The 19,226-nt window shown below is 33.9% G+C and overlaps 1 protein-coding gene across 6 annotated transcripts in view; it reads right to left on the bottom strand.

The window, feature by feature from the left end:
• The window catches only part of L3MBTL3 (L3MBTL histone methyl-lysine binding protein 3), a 168,942-nt gene that overhangs the window by 90,981 nt on the left and 58,735 nt on the right, over positions 1-19,226 (bottom strand). For all 6 annotated transcript variants that reach the window (XM_074187570.1, XM_074187568.1, XM_074187567.1 and 3 more), the window contains 4 exons: positions 18,383-18,467; positions 17,014-17,105; positions 12,437-12,541; positions 11,427-11,562 (listed from right to left, as the gene is read on the bottom strand). In XM_074187570.1, the coding sequence (XP_074043671.1) occupies positions 11,427-11,562; positions 12,437-12,541; positions 17,014-17,105; positions 18,383-18,467 (418 nt within the window). The remainder of the gene's footprint in view (positions 1-11,426; positions 11,563-12,436; positions 12,542-17,013; positions 17,106-18,382; positions 18,468-19,226) is intronic.

Genomic DNA, 19,226 nt, shown 5'->3' with positions numbered 1-19,226 from the left:
AGTCAAGTGCATTTCATGTATGTTATATGATTTGACCAAATAAATATTATAAGTATAATTATCCTCATTATACACACACACACACACACACACACACACACACACACACACACATATATGTATTAGGAAAATGAAGCTAGAAAAGTTAAGTGAATTGCTTATATTATTCTGCTAGTAGACACATCAGTTTTGACTTTGTTTAACATTTTTTTCATTATAACTTCCACAAAACACACACACACACACACACACACACACACACACACACACTCAAAAACAAAACAAAACAAAACTTAATTTATTTTCAATATTACTTTTACTTTAACACCTTAAACCAAACCTGCAATGGAAATTTTAAAAATCAAAATATTGTTTAACGCACAATAATTTCAGCTCAATGAAATTAGAATCAAACATATAATTTATTTTTGCTTCAAATATAATTTTTTTCTTTTTAAAGGTTTTATTTGAGTTTTACAATTTTTCCCTTAATGTTACTTCCCTCCCCCCACCCTCACAGAAGGCAATTTGCCAGTCTTTACATTGTTTCCATGGTATACATTGATCCAAATTCAATGTGATGAGAGAGAAATCATATCCTTAAGGAAGAAACAAAGTAAAAAGATAGCAAGATCAAACAATAAAAGATCGGCTTTTTTTTCTAATTTAAAGGTAATATCCCTGGTATTTGTTTAAACTCCACAGTTCTTTCTCTGGATATAGATGGCACTCTCCATTGCAGAGAGAATCAAATTGTCCCTGACAGTTGCACTGATGGAATGAGCGAGTCCATGAAGGTTGATCATCACCCCCATGTTGCTGTTAGAATGTACAGTGTTTTTCTGGTTCTGCTCATCTCGCTCAGCATCAGTTCATGCAAATCCCTCCAGGCTTCCCTGAATTCCCATCCCTCCTGGTTTCTAATTGAACAATAGTGTTCCATGACATACACATACCACAGTTTGCTAAGCCATACCCCAATTGAAATTCATTTTCAATTCTTTGCCACCACAAACAGGGCTGCTATGCATATTTTTGTACAAGTGATGTTTTTACCCTTTTTTATCATCTCTTCAAGGTATAGAACCATGAGTGGTATTACTGGATCAAAATGTATGCACATTTTTATTGCCCTTTGGGCATAATTCCAAATTTCTCTCCAGAAAGGTTGGATGAGTTCACAGCTCCACCAACAATATAATAGTGTCCCAGATTTCCCACAGCCCTTCCAACAATGATCATTATCCTTTCTGGTCATATTGGTCAGTCTGAGAGGTGTGAGGTGTTATCTCAGAGATCCTTTAATTTGCATATCTCTAATAAGCAATGATTTAGAGCAATTTTTCATATGACTATGGATCACTTTGATGGATCATCTGTAAAATGCCTTTGCATAGCCTTTGACCATTTGTCAACTGGGGAATGGCTTTTTTAAAAAAAAAATTGACTCAGTTCTCTGTCTATTTTAGAAATGAGTCCTTTGTCAGAAATACTAGTTGTAAAGATTGTTATCCAGTTTACAATATTTCCTTTGATCTTGGTTACTGTGGTTTTGTCTGTGTAAAAGCTTTTTAATTTGATGTAATCAAAATTATCTAGTTTCTTTTTAGTGATGTTGTCTATCTCTTTTGTAAGTCATAAACTGCTTCCCTTTCCATGGATCTTCTAGTTTGCTTATAATATTGTTTTTTATGTCTAAATCCTTTATCCATTTGGATCTTATCTTGGTATAGGGTGTGAGGTGTTGGTCTAATCTAAGTTTCTTCCATACTAACTTCCAATTTTCCCAACAATTTCTAACAAAGAGAGTTTTTATCCCAATAGCTGGAATCTTTGGGTTTATCAAATAGCAGATAACTATAATCATTTCCTGCTATTGCACCTGGTCTATACCAATGATCCACCACTCTATTCCTTAGCCAATACCAGACAGTTTTGATGATTGATGCTTTAGAATATAATTTTAGATCTGGTAGGGCTAAGCTACCTTCGTTTGCAATTTTTTATTGAATCCCTAAAATTTCTTGACTTTTTATTTTTCCATATGAATTTACATACAACTTTTTTAACTCATTAAAGTAATTTTTTTGCAATTTTGTTTAGCAGGACACTAAACAGGTAGCTTAGTTGTGGTAGAATTGTTATTTTTATTATATTAGCTCAACCTATCCACGAGCAGTAGACGTTTTCCCAGTTATTTAAATCTGATTTTTTTTGTGTGAGAAGTGTTTTGTAGTTGTTTTCAAAAAGTTTCTAATTCTGCTTTGGCAAATAGACCCCCAGGTATTTTATATTGTCTGAGGTTACTTTGAATGGGATTTCTCTTTCTAGCTCTTCCTGCTGTATCTTGCTAGTCATATATAGAAAAATTGAGGATTTATGAGGGTTTACTTTATATCCTGTAACTTTGCTAAAGTTGTTAATTGTTTCCAATAGTTTTTTTGGTTGATTTCTTAGCATTCTCTAGGTATACTATCATGTCATCTGAGAAGAGTGAGAATTTTGTCTCTTCCTTCCCAATACTAATTCCTTCAATTTCTTTTTCTTCTCTAATTGCAGAAGCTAAAATTTTACTTTTAGGTTTTTTGCAAAGCAACAGGGGTAAGTGGCTTGCCCAAGGCCACATAGCTAGGTAATTAGTAGGTTTCTGAGGCCGAATTTGAACTCAGGTACTCCTGACTCCAGGGCCAGTGCTCTATCCACTGCACCACCTAGCTGCCCCAAAGCTAACATTTCAAATAAGATATTGAATAGTAGTGGTGATAATGGGCATCCTTGTTTCACCCCTGATCTTACTGGGAATGCCACTAGGCTCTCCCCATTGAATATAATGCTTGTTGATGGTTTCAGATAGATACTGCTTATTATTTTAAAGAACAGTCCATTCATTCCTACACTCTCTAGTGTTTTTAGTAGGAATGGGTGCTATATTTTGTCAAAATCTTTTTCAGCATCTATTGATATAATCGTATAATTTCTGATAGGTTTTGTTGATATAATTAATTATACTAACAGTTTTCCTAATAGTGAACAAACCTTGCATTCCTGGGATAAATCCTACTTGGTCATAATCTATTATCCTAGTGATAACTTGTAATCATTTTGCTAAGATTTTATTTAAGATTTTTGCATCTATATACATCAGGGAGATAGGTCTATAATTTTCTTTCTGTTTTAACTCTTCCAGGTTTAGTTATCAGCACCAAATTGGTGTCATAGAAAGAGTTACGCAGAGTTCCATATTTCCCTATTTTTCCAAAGAGTTTATATAGAATTGGAACCAATTGTTCCTTAAAAACTTGGTGGAATTCACTTGTGAATCCATCAGGCCCTGGAGACTTTTTTCTTAGGGAGTACAATGATGGCTTGTTGTATTTCTTTTACTGAGACAGGATTATTTAGGTATTAATCTCCTTGTCATTTAACCTCAGCAATTTATACTTTTGTAAATATTCATCCATTTCAGATTGTCAAATTTACTGTCATAGAGTTGGGCAAAATAATTCTGAATTATTACTTTTATTTCCTGCTCATTAATGGTAAGTTCACCTTTTTTCAATTATGATACTAGCAATTTGGTTTTCTTCTTTCTTTTTTTTATCAAATTGACCGGAGGTTTATCAATTTTATTGGCTTTTTTTCATAAAAGCAACTCTTGGTTTTATTTATTTATTCAATAGTTCTTTTGCTTTCAATTTTATTAATTTCTCCTTTAATTTTTAGAATTTCTAATTTGGTATTTAATTGGAGGTTTTTAATTTGTTCTTTCTTTAATATTTTAGTTGCATATTTAGTTCATTGATTTCCTCTTTCTCTAATTTCTTCATGTAAGCACTTAAAGATACAACACATAATACCTGACAGCCATTTTGAGTGAAGCCCATAGGTTTTGGTATGTTGTTTTGTATTGTCATTATCTGGGACAAAATAATTAATTCTTTCTATATTTTATCAGTTGATCCACTCATTCTTTAAAATGACGTTATTTAGTTTCCAATTAGTTCTGGGTCTATATCTCCCTGGCCCAATATTGAATATGATTTTTATTGCATTGTGATCTGAGAAAGATGTATTCACTATTTCTGCCTTAATGCAATTTATTATTAGGTTTTTTATGCCCTAGTATATGTTCAATTTTTGTATAAGTGTCATGTACTGCAGGGAAAAAGGTATATTCCTTTCTATCCCCATTCAGTTTCCTCCACAAGTCTATCACATCTAGGTTTTCTAACAATCTATTTACCTCCTTAACTTCTTTCTTGTTTATTTTATGATTCGATTTATCTAAATCTAAGAGCAGGAAGTTGAAGTCTCCTACCAGTAGAGTTTTTCTATGTCTTCCTCTAGTTCTTTCAGTTTCTCCTCTAAGAATTTTGATGCTATACCATTGGGTGCATACATATTCTGTATTGAAATTACTTTATTGTCTATGGTACCCTTTAGGAGGATATAATTTCCTTCCTTATCTCTTTAAATGCTCTATTTTTGCAACTGCTCTGTCTGAGATAAGGACTGCTACCCCTGCTTTTTTCACTTCAACTGAAGCAAAATATATTTTTCTCCAACCTTTTACCTTTACTCTATATGTATCTCTCTGCTTCAAGTGAGTTTCATGTAAGCAGCATATTGTAGGATTCTGGTTTTTTATGCAGTCTGCTTTTTGCTTATGTTTTTGGGGATTTTTGTTATTGCTGTTGTTTGGGGGATTTTTTTACGATTTTGCAAGGCAAATGGGGTTAAGTGGCTTGCCCAAGGTCACACAGCTAGATAATTATTAAGTGTCTGAGGTCAAATTTGAACTCAGGTACTCCTGATTCTAGGGCTGCTGCTCTATCCACTGGGCCACCTAGCCACCCCCCTTGCTTATGTTTTAAGGGAGAATTCATCCCATTACCATTCATAGTTATAATTACTAACTCTTTATTGCCCTCCATGCTATCTTCCCTGTTTGTATTTTCCCCCTTTTCCCCCCTTTATCCATATTCCTCAGTATTTTGTTTCTGAATACCACCACCTTCAGTGTGTTTACCCTCCTATATCCACCCCCCCCTTTCTTTCTCCTTTCCCATTTTTCCCTTTTCCCTTCCCTTCCCTTCCTTCTGTTAGTTCCCATTTTTCTCCAGCTCCTTGTCTCTGTCTCCACCCCCTTCCCCCTTTAATACTTGAAAGGTAAGATGTTTTGTAAGTTAACTGAGTATGTGTAAGTTAACTTTAAGCCAAATCTGATGAGATGATGATTCAGGTGTTTCTCATCTCCTCCCTTCTTTCCCTCGATTACACCAGGTCTTTTGTACCTCTTAATGTAATGAGATTTACCCCCATTCAATCCTCTCCATCCTCCCATCTCCTTCCTGTCCAGCTTTTTAAGGAGAAAGTGTTTTTAAATCATTCTATCTGAGTCATAGTCCTGAGTATCCATCATTTCTGACTAAGTATATTCTCCCTCTCTCTAATAGAGTTACAATTCTTGAAAGTTATTAGAGTCTTTCTCCCAAGAAGGGATATAGCCAATTTCATCATTTCATCCCATTGGATAGCAGCAGTCTCATGGCTAAGTCATGATTGTCCATCACTTCTGGTTATGTATATTCTCTCTCTGATAGAGTTACAATTCTCAAGAGTTATGGGAATCTTTTCCCCATGCTGGGATATAGCCAGTTTCATCTTTGGATAGCAGTTTTTTTCTTTACCCCCCCCTTTTTTTAACCTTTTTATGTGTCTCTTGAACCTCCTGTTGATATCCAAATTTTCTAATTAGTTCTTGTTTTTTCATCAGAAATTGTTGGAAGTCTTCCATTTCATTAAATGTCCATCTTGTTCCCTTAAAGTAAAGGCTTAGCTTCACAAGATAGTGGATTCTTGGCTGCATTCCAAGTTCCCATGCTCTTTGGAATATCTTGTTCCAGGCCCTTTGATCCCTTAATGTTGATGCAGCCAGATCCTGCATAATCCTTACTGTGACTCCTTGGTATTTAAATTGTTTCTTTCTGGCTGCTTGCAGGATTTTCTATTTTATCTGATAGTTCTGGAATTTGGCCACAACATTCCTTAGTGTTTTCCTTTTAGGATCTCTTTCCAGAGGGGATCAATGTATTCTTTCAATAACTATTTTGTCCTCTGGTTCCATGATATCAGGGCATTTTTCCATTATGAAATCCTGTAATATTAAGTCTAGGATTTTTTTCTCTTCAATGTTTTCAGAAAGGCCGATAATTCTCAGGTTGTCCATTCTTGATCTATGCTCTAGGGCAGTGGTTTTGCTGATGAGATATTTTACATTTTCTTTTATTTTTTCTATATATTTTTTGGTTTTGTTTAACAGGCTCTTGCTGTCTCATGAAGTCATTAGTCTCCATTCTTTTTTTTTAGAGAATTTTCCTCATTTACCTTTCGCAACTCCTTTTCCAATTGGTCGATTCCATTTTTGAAAGAGTTTCATTTGATCATTTGACGTTTTGAGAGAATTATTTTCTTTTTGCATTCATCCAATTGTATTTTCCAATGATTTGTTTTCTTGTTGCAAGGTGTTAATTTTCTCTCCCAAATTTTCCAATTGATTTTTAAACTCCTTTATTATTTCTTCAAGAAGTCTTTCTGTGCTGCAGAGCAGGTCATATTCTCCTCAGAGGTAATAGGTCTTTCTGAGTTAGTGTCTTTTCCTTCCAAAATTTTTTCTATGGACTCTCCTTTTTAACTGGCCTTTCTTCATTATCCTAAGACCTTGTGATGGTGAGGGGCTGGTTCACAGAGGTTTGATGTTGGGATCTCTAGAAGCTTTACTCACTGAATGTAGTGTCTCCAGTTGGCCAGTAGGTTGTGCCAGAGATTTTGCTCACTGAGTGAAATATCCTCAGCTGGCCAGTAGGGGGTGCTAGAGGGTTTGCTCACTGAGTGTAATATCTCCAGGTGGCCAGTAGGGGGTGTTGACTGCTTTCTCTGGAATGTCTGTGACCTTGATTGAGGTCCTCTCCCTTTCCAAATATATTTTTGCCCATTTTAAACATATCAGAGAAAAGTAATAGAGTGGTAAAGGTATAATTGTTCTTTTTACAAACTTCCCATTATTTTTATTAGTAATTTCCCAGCAAAAGTTTATCAAAAGTAAGAATTAAGACCTCTGGTTTGCTGGGGGAAGGAAAGTAACTGTTTGTTGATTAACAAGTTTTTATTGAGCTCCTATTATATGCAAGGTGACAATTATTCCTCTGTATTTACAGTAATTTGTTCAACATAGAAAATAATGAGATGCTTTTTTAAAAATGGTAAAAAAAAAAGTATTTATAATAATAGCCTGCATTTGCATATTGCTATTATAAGAACCATTTTAAAATGGAAGAAACTGAAGCAGGAAAAAGTTATGTGATTTGCCCAAGTCACATGGCTAGTAAGCCTCTGAAAACAGATATGAACTTGGGTCTTCCTGACTCCAGGCTCTACTGTATCCATTGAGCCACTAATATTCCTAAGTTTACTTTTGTAAGAGTAGTTAGCTCAAAACTTAAAACACACATTCAATATGCATGTTTCTTAAGTGTCATGGATCAATGTTCTTGGATTGATGCTTGAATACCACTGAAGCAAGCATTTCCTAAAAGAGAAAATTGGCTATTTAACTTTATTTTTCCTACCGGTGTGGGCACTTTACTTCTATTAGTTCAGAAGGCAGTGTTACCCAAAAAAGAAAAATAAAACCCAACAACAATAAAACTTCAGGTTTTTCCCTATTTTAATATTTCCAATGTACAAATATTAATTTTATCTAAAAATTCACCTCTTTCTTTCATTTTTTTTTCCTTTCCACATGTTTTAGTTTAGCTTTGGATAATTACCATTCTTTCATTTTTTTCTCCTAACAAGGAAGAGTCTGTTAACTAATTATCTATAGACAGACTTCTCCCAACAAAAACAGATTTAGTAAACTGTCCTTTTGGTATTAAGTAATAAGAAATATCAACTCTTTGAATTTTAAAATAGAAAAACCCTTGTTGACCCTCCACTGGGAATGAAAAATCCATTAGAAAAAAACATATAAAATAGCTGGATAAACAAGTACAATGTTGTTCTAAAATGTTTTCATTGAAATGTATTCACTTTTCAAGACTTTAAAAAAAAAAGAAAATTCATTAAACAGATAAATAAAATGTGATTAACCTGTTTGGCAAAAGAATTTTGCCTGACAAAAAAGAATCATTGGCAAGTTCCATTAAATAATGTTTCCTTAAAAATTTGAGTTTGAATTTATTAAAAATTTATTTATGTATGCATTTTTGAGGCTAAGTGGTACAGAGTAATGAGCCTGGAGTGAGGAAGCTCTAAGTTGTGATCATCTGACCTTAAACATTTATTGGCAGTGTTATCCTGGGCAAGTTACTGAACTATTCTCTGTCTTACTTTCCTCATTTATAAAATGAACATAATAATAGCACATGTGTCCCAGGCTTGTTGTGAAAATGAAATGAGATAGTAATAAAATATTTTGCAAACTTAAAGTAGTATATGAATGCTAACTATTTTATGAAACTATCTTTTGGATAAAGGCAATAGAGAGCTACTAAATAGTTTTAAGCAGAGGAATGATGATACCTAAAAATAAGGAAGCAGGCTGAAGATTATGAAATATGGGAAGGCATGAAGACAGGGTACAAGTAGGAGTATCTGCTATTTGGAATGATTGATTATGAGATCTCCTAGAAGAGCAATAGCTTTGTGAACAGAGAGCAAAGGATTGTTTTCTGATAATAGCATTTGGAATTTCTGAGTATTTTCTCAATTTTCTAGAAAATTTTGATCCATAACAAATGCTAAACTGCGATTTAGTTTAGTAATATTTTTCTGTCTTCAAGGAACTACCACATTAAGGAAACCATTTTCATCTCACCTTTTCAGATACCAAAATGAAATTCTAAAATGATTCTGTGTATCAATTAATCAACAAGCATTTTGGATGAATCACTGTGCTAAGACTGATGATAACAAAGATAAAGATAAAGCTGTCTCTGTCCTCAAGAAGCTTAGAATAATTCAAGGAAATCAGTAGTTACAACTGTAAGTAAATACAAGGCAAGTAGGAGGCTTTAGTATCAAAAGATCTTAAGGAAACATTTTATCTAAACTTCGAATGAAAGTAAGCAGTCAAAAAAGCAAAAGGAAGGAAACAGTGTATTCTAGGCATGTCTTCCCTTTGGGCAAGGTCATGAAGACAGAAAAGGAAATGTCATGTGAGTGATAGTAGACCTGTTTGGGTAGAAGGCAAAATAAGAGTGTATGAAGGGGAATAAGAAATCCAGAAAGGAAATCAAATTTAGAGTCTGAAAGGCTTTAGATGCCAAAAAGAATAGGTTATCTTTGATCTTAGAGGCAATACATAACCACTGAAACTTCTTGGGCAAACAAGTGATATGGCACACCTGTGCTTTAGGAATAACATATAGAATCTGGATTTGACAGAAGAGAGACAAAGAGGCATGAAGATAAATTAGGAAGCTACTACAATGGTTCTGACCAGAAATGTTGGCTATCTGAACTGGTGAGTGGATGGAGGAAGATTCATATGCAAGACATATTACAAAGGCAGAAACACTAAGTCTTAGTAACTGTTTGAATATGGGAATTGAGGGAAAGAGAAATATCAAGAATGATTCTGAGCCTGCAAATCTATATGATTAGGAGAAAAGTGGTACTCTCAACAACAATAGGTAAGTTTGGAATAACAGTGAGGAGGGGGAGGGAAAGGAGAAAGGAGAAAGATAGTGTTTGGGACATGTTGAGTAGAGACTTACAGGACATAGAGTTCAACCAGTTATATTGGTGTGGGACTACAGCTCAAGAAAATGTAGCTCTAATAAGCATTTACATAGAATTGTTAATTTAATTCACTCTTTAAAAGCTAATAAGGTCATCAAAAATGTAGAGGGAGAAGAAAGTCTAGAAGAGAGTTTTCATGTATATGTGTGTATATATATATGTATATATACATATATATATACACATATACACATACAGTTAAGGTTTAGGATATAGAACAGGGCTGTCCAACTTTACTTAGAAAAATTTTTACTGAAAGAATAGACAATATATTTTATTTTAGTGAGAGCTCTGAGGTAGCTCAGCTTTGTTTACTAAAGCATTTAGTAAATACACAGGGGGGCCCATTTTGCACAGCCCTGAAATAGAAGATCTCCAGGAAAGGAGACTGAGAAAGACTCCACACAAGAAGGAGGAGAACCAAGAGAAAAGTCATGTGTCATTATTCAACTACATATAACTCTGATGGAGATCTTTCTATCATAGTCCAGCCATTAATCACAAATATGTCCCTCAGGAACTCCATATTCCATCCTTGGAATACCCTGGGCTCTTACAGCTTTCACCTTATCCAGATTTATGATTCTTACACCATTCCCCAGATAATTCCACAACATGTTGCCTCTACTACCACCATCATTTACACTACTTCCCCCACAAGAATCTTTGGGACTTTCTTGTATATGAATCTTACTTTCTTTCTTACCCTCTGTACTTAGCACAGTGCCTAACATAGAGTTTAGATTAATAAATGTTTTATTTAGTTAGCTAACAAACCAGTTGATTAATTTTTTGGCTTGGTTTACTGACATCTTATATTATGTTCTGTTTGATATTTTTGTTAATGACTCACATGAAGGCACAGATAACATACTTATTAAATTTTCAGGTGGTACAAAACTGAAGATAGTTAAAACTCTGGAAAACTGAATCAGATTTCCAAAAATTATCAAAGACTAAATCAATGAATAGAACAAATAATATAAAATTTAACAAATATTCTAAAACAGTCTGTTTATATCATAATGTATTTAAAGTTTTTCTCATATTAAAAATGTAAATCTGGGGGTGGCTAGGTGGCGCAGCAGATAAAGCACCGGCCCTGGAGTCAGGAGTACCTGGGTTCAAATCCGGTCTCAGACACTTAATAATTACCTAGCTGTATGGCCTTGGGCAAGCCACTTAACCCCATTTGCCTTGCAAAAACTAAAATAAATAAATAAATAAATATATATATATATATGAATCCAAGCTAATACCATCTGAATTATTATGTTTTATTGTTATGAACTCCAAATTTATATTATCTAAACAGATGGCTCATACTCAATTTAAAATTTTAAGGAATTTCACCACCACCACCACCATGAGAAAATGCCTTACCCTTATTTTGTGGCAGAGATGGGGGCTTTTTAGAATGTAATTTTACAAAGAACATCAGACTCAGTTGATAATGTAATTAATTTTGTTGAATTTTTCTTTCTTCTTTTTTTTACTCTAGGGTAATATTCAATGGATAGGAGGGTGAAGGTATACATTTGGAAATGAAGAAAATATAAAACAAATACTCTCAATAAAATTAATGTTAATAATTATAATAATAAACAAAAGTGTAAGAATACCTTTTGGTGGATGAAGTTTGTGACCAGTTTTTTCACACCACCCAACTGGATGAATGTCTAAAGCATCAGCATTTACCCAGAAGTCATAACAATCAGGATAGCCATCAAAGTGAAGTCTAATCCTATAGCCACAAACCTGAAACATGGAAAAGATATTAATTAAAATATTAATTTTTAATTCAAAATGCTTATTTTCATAATACAGCCAAATTTTAAAAAAAGCTATGCCATATATAAATACGTAGCCTATGCTAATAAAACCACTGATTAAAGAAAAATAATAACATTATAAAAACCTTAGGTCAAGGCTGTACTGAAGGGAGTTAAAATATGGTATATATGTATATTGGTAATAATTATATACATTTATGCAAGGTAAAAAAATTAACATTTCTCATGAGAAAATAAAGATGGATACTATCACCACTCCTTCTAAATTACCAGTGAAATTGACCAGGTTAAGTCAGAGAAAACTGCAATTACATAAAAGAGAAGATTTTTAAAAGACAAACCCATCAGAAGGAAAAAGAAGGAAGAATTCAGGAAAGAAGCAATATTACTCAATTATAATGAGTAGGGAAACTTTTTCTGCCAAGAACCACTTAGAAATTCATAACATCATTTACAGGTTATATTTGGTCAAATATTTAATTAATTCATCCCTAAAATACTACTAGATTTACTGAATTTCAAGTCCTGCCTATGGTTGTCTTGGTAACACCAGACCGATATGGCTTGCAGATTGGTGGTTTCCTGCCCCTGCTCTAAGTGATAAAGTATATGTTTTAGGGCAGAAATCTTTTACTGACAAATTCTACTCCAAAAACTAATATGTGTATATATATATATATGTATATATATATGTATATATATACATATATATATATATATACACAAACACACACACAATTCAACTATCATTCACATGAATTCACTATTTTAGAATTCTTTCCAAGTTCATAGTTATAATAAGTTTTTTTTAATAAATTACAGAATTAGGTTGTTTTTACCTCAGCAACAGTGAGTACACAGTACATTGATTGGTGCTCAGGGTCCACACCTTCTAACTTCATTCCAACTTTGAATCCATTTTTGTTATAAGGAAAGGACTGGTACTAGAAAATAAAATGACAAGTTTCAAAATTACTACTGTATTTTAGGATAAAAAGGTGAGAAGATCAAAGAATCATTTCTAATCATCCTGGTAAAAATAATTTGGAAATTAAAAATCCAGATTAAATTTTTTAAGCAATCAACTGGTAGACTAGATAAAGACACACACACACACACACACACACGCGCGCGCGCTTAATAGTATTAACCGTTTAATGTTAAAAACCAGCAACAACATGAAATACTGGAAGAAATGCTTATAAAGGATAGAAATCACAGTAGAAATGTTTATAAAGGAAGAAGTCTTCTAGAAAAATGTGCTAATTAAATATGAAGTGAAAGTCTACAAAAGTTTACATAATCTGCCACTATTTTTAAGCAAATTATATTGCCATGGATATATTTACTCTAGTATTTGATTCATTACTATTCCAAAGAAACATCCCAGATTTGCTATATGAGAACTAAATTTTATAAGCAATTTATACCAGGAGAACAAGCTCCTACACAAAAACAAACTTTTGTTTATTGTTTTCAAATCTGAGCAATAGTACCCTGACAAATCTCATTTAGCAAAGGTCCACCATAACAATGAAAAAAATCCTATTATATATTTATATAGTCATCTGGCTGATCACCTTATAAAGTAACAGAGTTTTAAAATTTACAATGCATATTTTACAAAAGTTATAAAATCAGTCTTTATTCCTTGGTGTGTGTGTGTGTGTGTGTGTGTGTGTGTGTGTGTGTGTGTGTTTTGTATCTTCTGAACCTAACACAATGGTATGATATATACATCTCAGAAAAAAAGTGATGGGATTCCCAGTATAAATTTTCACAAATGAGCTAAGGGCCCAAACCAGATCTTTGATGCCCTTTCCTTACCATTTCTTTCTGTTTGTTTGTTTTTTGCAAAATAATGGGGTTAAGTGACTTGCCCAAGGTCACAAAGCTAGGTAATTATTAAGTATCTGAGACTGGATTTGAACTCAGATCTTCCTGACTCCAGGACTAGTGCTCTATCCACCGTGACACCAAACTGCCCCTCCATCTCAATTACTGAGTTACAACAAGTTACCTCTCACCTGCTGTCCTTGCTTCCACTTCCCAGGCATTACAAAGTCTTTCCCACAATACTTCCAGTCCATTTGCCCAGGAAGTGAGACTCATTTTCCTGCCAATTCAAAGAAGTTGTGGGACTTCACAACTAATGTCTCCTCCCCAAAATACAGCCTCTTCCTTATCAAGGCTTTAATTCCTCTTTCAGAGATGACAGTTTTAAGTTCTATGCCTGCTACTCTCTCTCTCTCTCTCTCTCCCTCTGCTATAATCCTAAATTAAGCAACTTAGACTGAGACTCAACTACTCTCCCCATTCAGTTCAACCCTATCACTTCAAATTCCTATTATAATTCACTTTTTGGCAATGAATAACTAAACTTTTATGACATGCATTTCTCTGCTCAGGTACACTTCTCTAATCAGTAACACAATTCAGTGAAATTAGCTATCCCCCTATACTGCTATTTCCCTTCCTTGGCATAGCAGAGGGACTTGCATAGCTCAGTGAAATGAAGTTATGCCATATAGGGTTACCCAAGATGGAGAGGTCATAATAGAAAATTCAAACAAAAGATGATCAACTAGAAAAGGAAATGGCAAATCTCTCCAGTATGTTTGCCAAGAAAACTCAGTGGACAGTATAAAATTATAAAAGGTATGAGACTGGAAGTTAAGTCCCTCAGATGGAGGAAGGTGTTCAACATATTACTGGGAAGATTGAAGAACAAATGGCAAATAGCTCTAGTACTAATGAAGTAGCTGGGCCATATCCAAAAAAAGAAGCTCCCCTGCAGGTATATCTAGTGACAAAAGGAAAGTCTAATGCTATTAAGATCAATATAGAATATAAACCTGAAATATAAGATCTACGAACCAAGGTAAGCTGAATTTGGATAAATAGGAGCCAGAAATTTAAACACTGACACTTGGATGTCAGTATACTCAAATGGACAGGAATGGGAGAATTTAATTTAGGTGATCATTATATTTACCACTTTGGGCAATAATCCCTAAGAGGAACTGGAGTAGCCTTCATAGTCAATAAAACGGAGGGTGGAATTAAAGGCAAAAGTAAAAGGAAACAGCAGAATACAAGATGGATGTATAGTGTCATGGAAGTGTGAGGGAAAATTAATTTGAACAGACTTTGGGAAATGGCAGAGGATAGAAGGGTCAGACACATTATGGGTCCTGAGGTCACAAAAAGTTGGACTATTCATGACTTAATGATGGAACAATAATAACAACAACAACAATAATCATGCTGGTTTTCTTTTTGTAGAGATAATTAACTATATTAGGCAGAGCGTGTCTGAAAAACAAAACAGTAGTACTTTCTCATAGATGTGTGTTGTATTGTCACAAAACTGTTAACAAAAATAACGAAGACTATTGTCTAAAAGCAATTAGGTGTTGCAATGAATAGTGTACTGGTTCTACTGTTGAATACAGCCTCAGACATATACTAATAGTGTGACTTTGGGCATGTCACTTAACCTCCATTTGTCTCAGATTCCTTATCTGTAAAATAGACTAATAGCACCTACCTCTCAAGGATGTTGTGAGGATCAAATGAAGTAATATTTGTATAGCAATTAGAAAAGGACATATTTAATAAATGCTTATTTCCTTTTATTCTCCCAAGACTTTAAAACTGCTTTGAAATTTCATACCAATTCTTAATTTTCATAGGCTTCATGTAATAAAAAGACTATTCACACAATTAAAGCAGGAAAGCCCAGGGAAAACAACAAAGGGGAAAAGGGAAAAAAGAAAAAGTAAAACAAACACTCTAGAATGCTTTATAAACTCTCGATAATCTGTGATCATAAGGTTCCTGTGTCATTTTATAACCAGTAAAAGCTAAAATAAAAATGAAAACCCCCAAAATGTTCTCCCACCTATTCAAATCAGGGTACTTAATTATTGTCATACAAAGGTCACTTCTGGCACAAACAATCTAAATAAATAAATCCTTAAATTATCTTTGAGTCATGTTAAAAAAAAAAAAGACTTTCTTATCTTAAACATCAGGATGTGTCTAGCCATGCTCAGTAGAAAACTGAGGTTTAAAACTATTTTCCCTCAATTATTTGGATGTTTGAGTTGAAAGTCTATTTTTGGTCTGAATTATACAGTTCTCACAATTCTTTTTCAAAGTTTATGTATAAGGGTTGTAAAATGAATCGGACTGCAATATATGAGAACCTGTAAGTCGAATTTGACATGGCCTGAAATAAAAAGTTTCAGTGGCTCCCTATTGCCCTTATAATAAAATGCAAATTCCTTTATGATACTTAAAGCCCTTAAGAATCTGGCAAGAACCCATCTTTCAAGGCTGACAATACATTATTCTAAATATTATACACTCTACTTTGCAGCCTAAAGGCTCTACATCCATGTGCTGCCACCTTACTTCTGTCCAGGCTTACTCCAGTCTGGAAATACTCTGTCCTCAATCCAACTCCCTTCAAAGCTGAAATGAACCAATCCTTCCTTCAAGGAGTCTTTCTTGATCTTCCCACCTCTTAGAGTCTCATCATCCAACATCATTTTGCATGTATTTTGAATAACTCTACAATTTAATTCTCTGCAAGTGTATTGTATCACCCGTGCTAATAGAAAATGAATTCCTTGAGGGCAGGGACTATATCACTTTTGTCTTTTTAATATGACTGGGACAATGCTTGACACCCATTAATTTAAATGCTTGTTGACTGTTTGCTAAGTCTGGATACACCATTGTCCAGCAATATACTTATGTAATTACCTGCCTTGTTACCAGATCATCGAGGTGCTGATCTCTCTATCCAATAGTCTCATTGCTCCAGACCTCTATTTCACCACTCCTACCTTACCAATAAAGATACTGACACTGAACAAAGCATGGCTCTTATTCAATATGCAGGTCAGCTAGGTGGCAGAGTAGACAGTGTAGTAGACCTGAAGTCAGGAAGATTTGAGTTTGAATTTACTCTTATTTAACTTCTCCCTCTCAATTTCCCATTATATAAACCTTATAAGGTTGTTGTGATAATAAAAATGAGGTATTTGTAATGTAATTTGCAAATACTAAAGTATTGTATACATACTAGTTAAAGCATATTCCGGGGTGAGAATAATTGCCCTTGACCAGTCAAGACACATGTATCATCATGAAGTAGGGACTGACTTGTATCAATTCTATAGTTAATTGGATTAATTATTAGGATGCACCTTAAAATTGAAATTAATTTTATGATATTAAGATAAATTATTCTGGCATACCATATTTTATTCATTTAGGAAATGGGATGGGATAAGACTGGATCATGTAACCTGAAGTAGGAAACTTGGAAAGGAAATGATCTCATCAGCTTTTATTGTCTTATCCTTCAAGTTCTAATATTCCATGACTTGAAGGAGCATCATACCTCTTTAAAAAGTTTAGTTGGCACAGCAATAGCTTTTTCTTCTTCCAAATAGGAAGCCCAACACCATGTTTTCTTTCCTTTAGGAGGTAAACCTAAAACAGAAAATCAAAGTTAACTATAACTTTCAGTGAACAAAGCATTATGTTAGTGATTGTGGGGGGTTAAAATGCTAAGAACATGGTTCTAGATCTCAAACAGTTTGCAACCTGACAGACATGCATATCTGCTGTCAAGATAGAATGCTTCTAAGTGCCATAAGAGACATATAAGCAAAGGTACAGTAAGAATGAAAGAGAGATAACTTCTGTCTATGGTATCACAAAAGATTTCATTGAGAAGAGAGCATTTGAATGGGGACTTCAAGGATGATGAGGAGTTTGACAAGCACAAGGCAAGATGTCAGGAGGAAAAAAGTCAGTATTTCAGTCAGAGGAATGTGTGGAAGATGGGAAATTGAACTGAGTTTACTTAGAATATTCCAAAGTACAGGTAGTTGGGAGATAAGGTTTGAAAGCTGGGAGTGTTAATTAATACCAAGCAATCAAAATTAAAATTGCTCAATGTGAGATCCAGTTAAAAAAACCAAGTGAAATATTAAGACTTGAGCTGAACATTGGGAAACAGGGAGGGATCAAGGATCAGAAGGCAAATATGAGAGTGATAAAGGTGAAAAGCAGAAACAGGAATGAATGAGCAGGAAAAAAAAGTAGAAGGTAAGAAGAGCAGTTCAAAAGTGATAATGAGCTTCATGGTATAGTTACATTGGTGAGTGGTTAAAGGAGAAGAGAGTTGAAGATTTGAAAGAAATTTGAAGGAAATCAAAATGTTAGAAGGGTCATCCAGGTAGCTGCTGAAATCAATAAGAATGATGATAGGGAACAGAACAGAAAGGAATACACTGAAACATATGCTCCAGAAATCACTGAAGCTAGAAAAGTGTTCTGGTGTATCATAGATGAGAATGGTGAAAGGGCATGAAGTTAAAAGGTGTTGAGTGATCTAGATATGATAGCAGAAAACAAGAAATATATCAATTTTACTTTCTTATCTCAGTAATTCCAAGGTAAGAGAGATAAGGAAAATGGTGTTGTCAAAAGAAAGTCATGCTAAGACTTAGAAGCTGTATTTGTGAGAAAAAGGAAGGATGTCATACTTTTTAAAGGCCACTAGAAAGTTAGCTCTTTAGTTTTCATTCTTTAAATAAAAAATATTCCAAGCACAATTTTTAGTAGATAATAATTTATCAAGGAAGAGCCAATGGGAAAAAAACATCATTAAAAAGATAGAAAACTGAAGTGAAACAAAGTGGTTGAAAGTCTTTCCTTTTAATAAAAATATCAAGAAGTAAATTTATCTGCCATCAACTTACTCTGTTTTAAAACAGCGGAATCGTTTCGTCTTTTTCTTCGGGCTCTCTGAGAGCCCCTCAGGATTCTGCCATCATGCTTGTTTTCCTAGATTAACAAATTAAATTAATGACTTACAGGTTTTGTTCATTCTTCACCAAGGAAAGGTTAAGATACAAAAATAAAACTTTGCGATAAATTCTCTAGCTTACATTTCTTTTTATTTTATAGTAATTACTCATGCAATTGAATATTTTGCTATTAAATGTTCAAAGAACATGGAACTTGTCACACAGTTTTGCTGTTTAGGTCAAAAGCTCTTCAAGATGAGAACATAAAACTTAGTCTCACAACTCAGCCAAACCAATATTTTATTTCTTGAAATAGAACCAAGTGACATATTAAGGAACAGACATTGTGTTCTCAATGTCAAAGATTAAACCCCAAGAAAAGCCTCAAATCATTAGTTTATCCCTTTTTAAATAATATTTACTCTTTTGGTCCAAAAAATTTGAATGATTTTTCCAAAAATGCATTACTTTTCATTTACTCACACTAAAAATGATCTGCCACTTTTAAGCCAGTCCCATAGTCTCACATGATCTTCAATTTTTCATAGACAAATTTGTATTGAGATTTTTCCATTATAACTTTTCTGTATTATTCATATATGCACACACAAATGTGCATGCAATCATACACACACACACACACACACACACACACACACACACACAAAATAGAACTTATTCTAGCAATTTTTCCTTAGGAAATTCCATGGTTACCACTGAGAGCAGGAACCAAAGTGTCTTTAGCCTGTGATTCTTATCTCTAAGGCATGTAAAAAACATGCCACTTCAATTGCTT

The sequence above is a fragment of the Macrotis lagotis genome, chromosome 5 (genome assembly GCF_037893015.1).
Source record: "Macrotis lagotis isolate mMagLag1 chromosome 5, bilby.v1.9.chrom.fasta, whole genome shotgun sequence".
NCBI lineage: Eukaryota > Metazoa > Chordata > Mammalia > Peramelemorphia > Peramelidae > Macrotis > Macrotis lagotis.
This window is presented reverse-complemented; position numbering and strand designations above follow the sequence as displayed.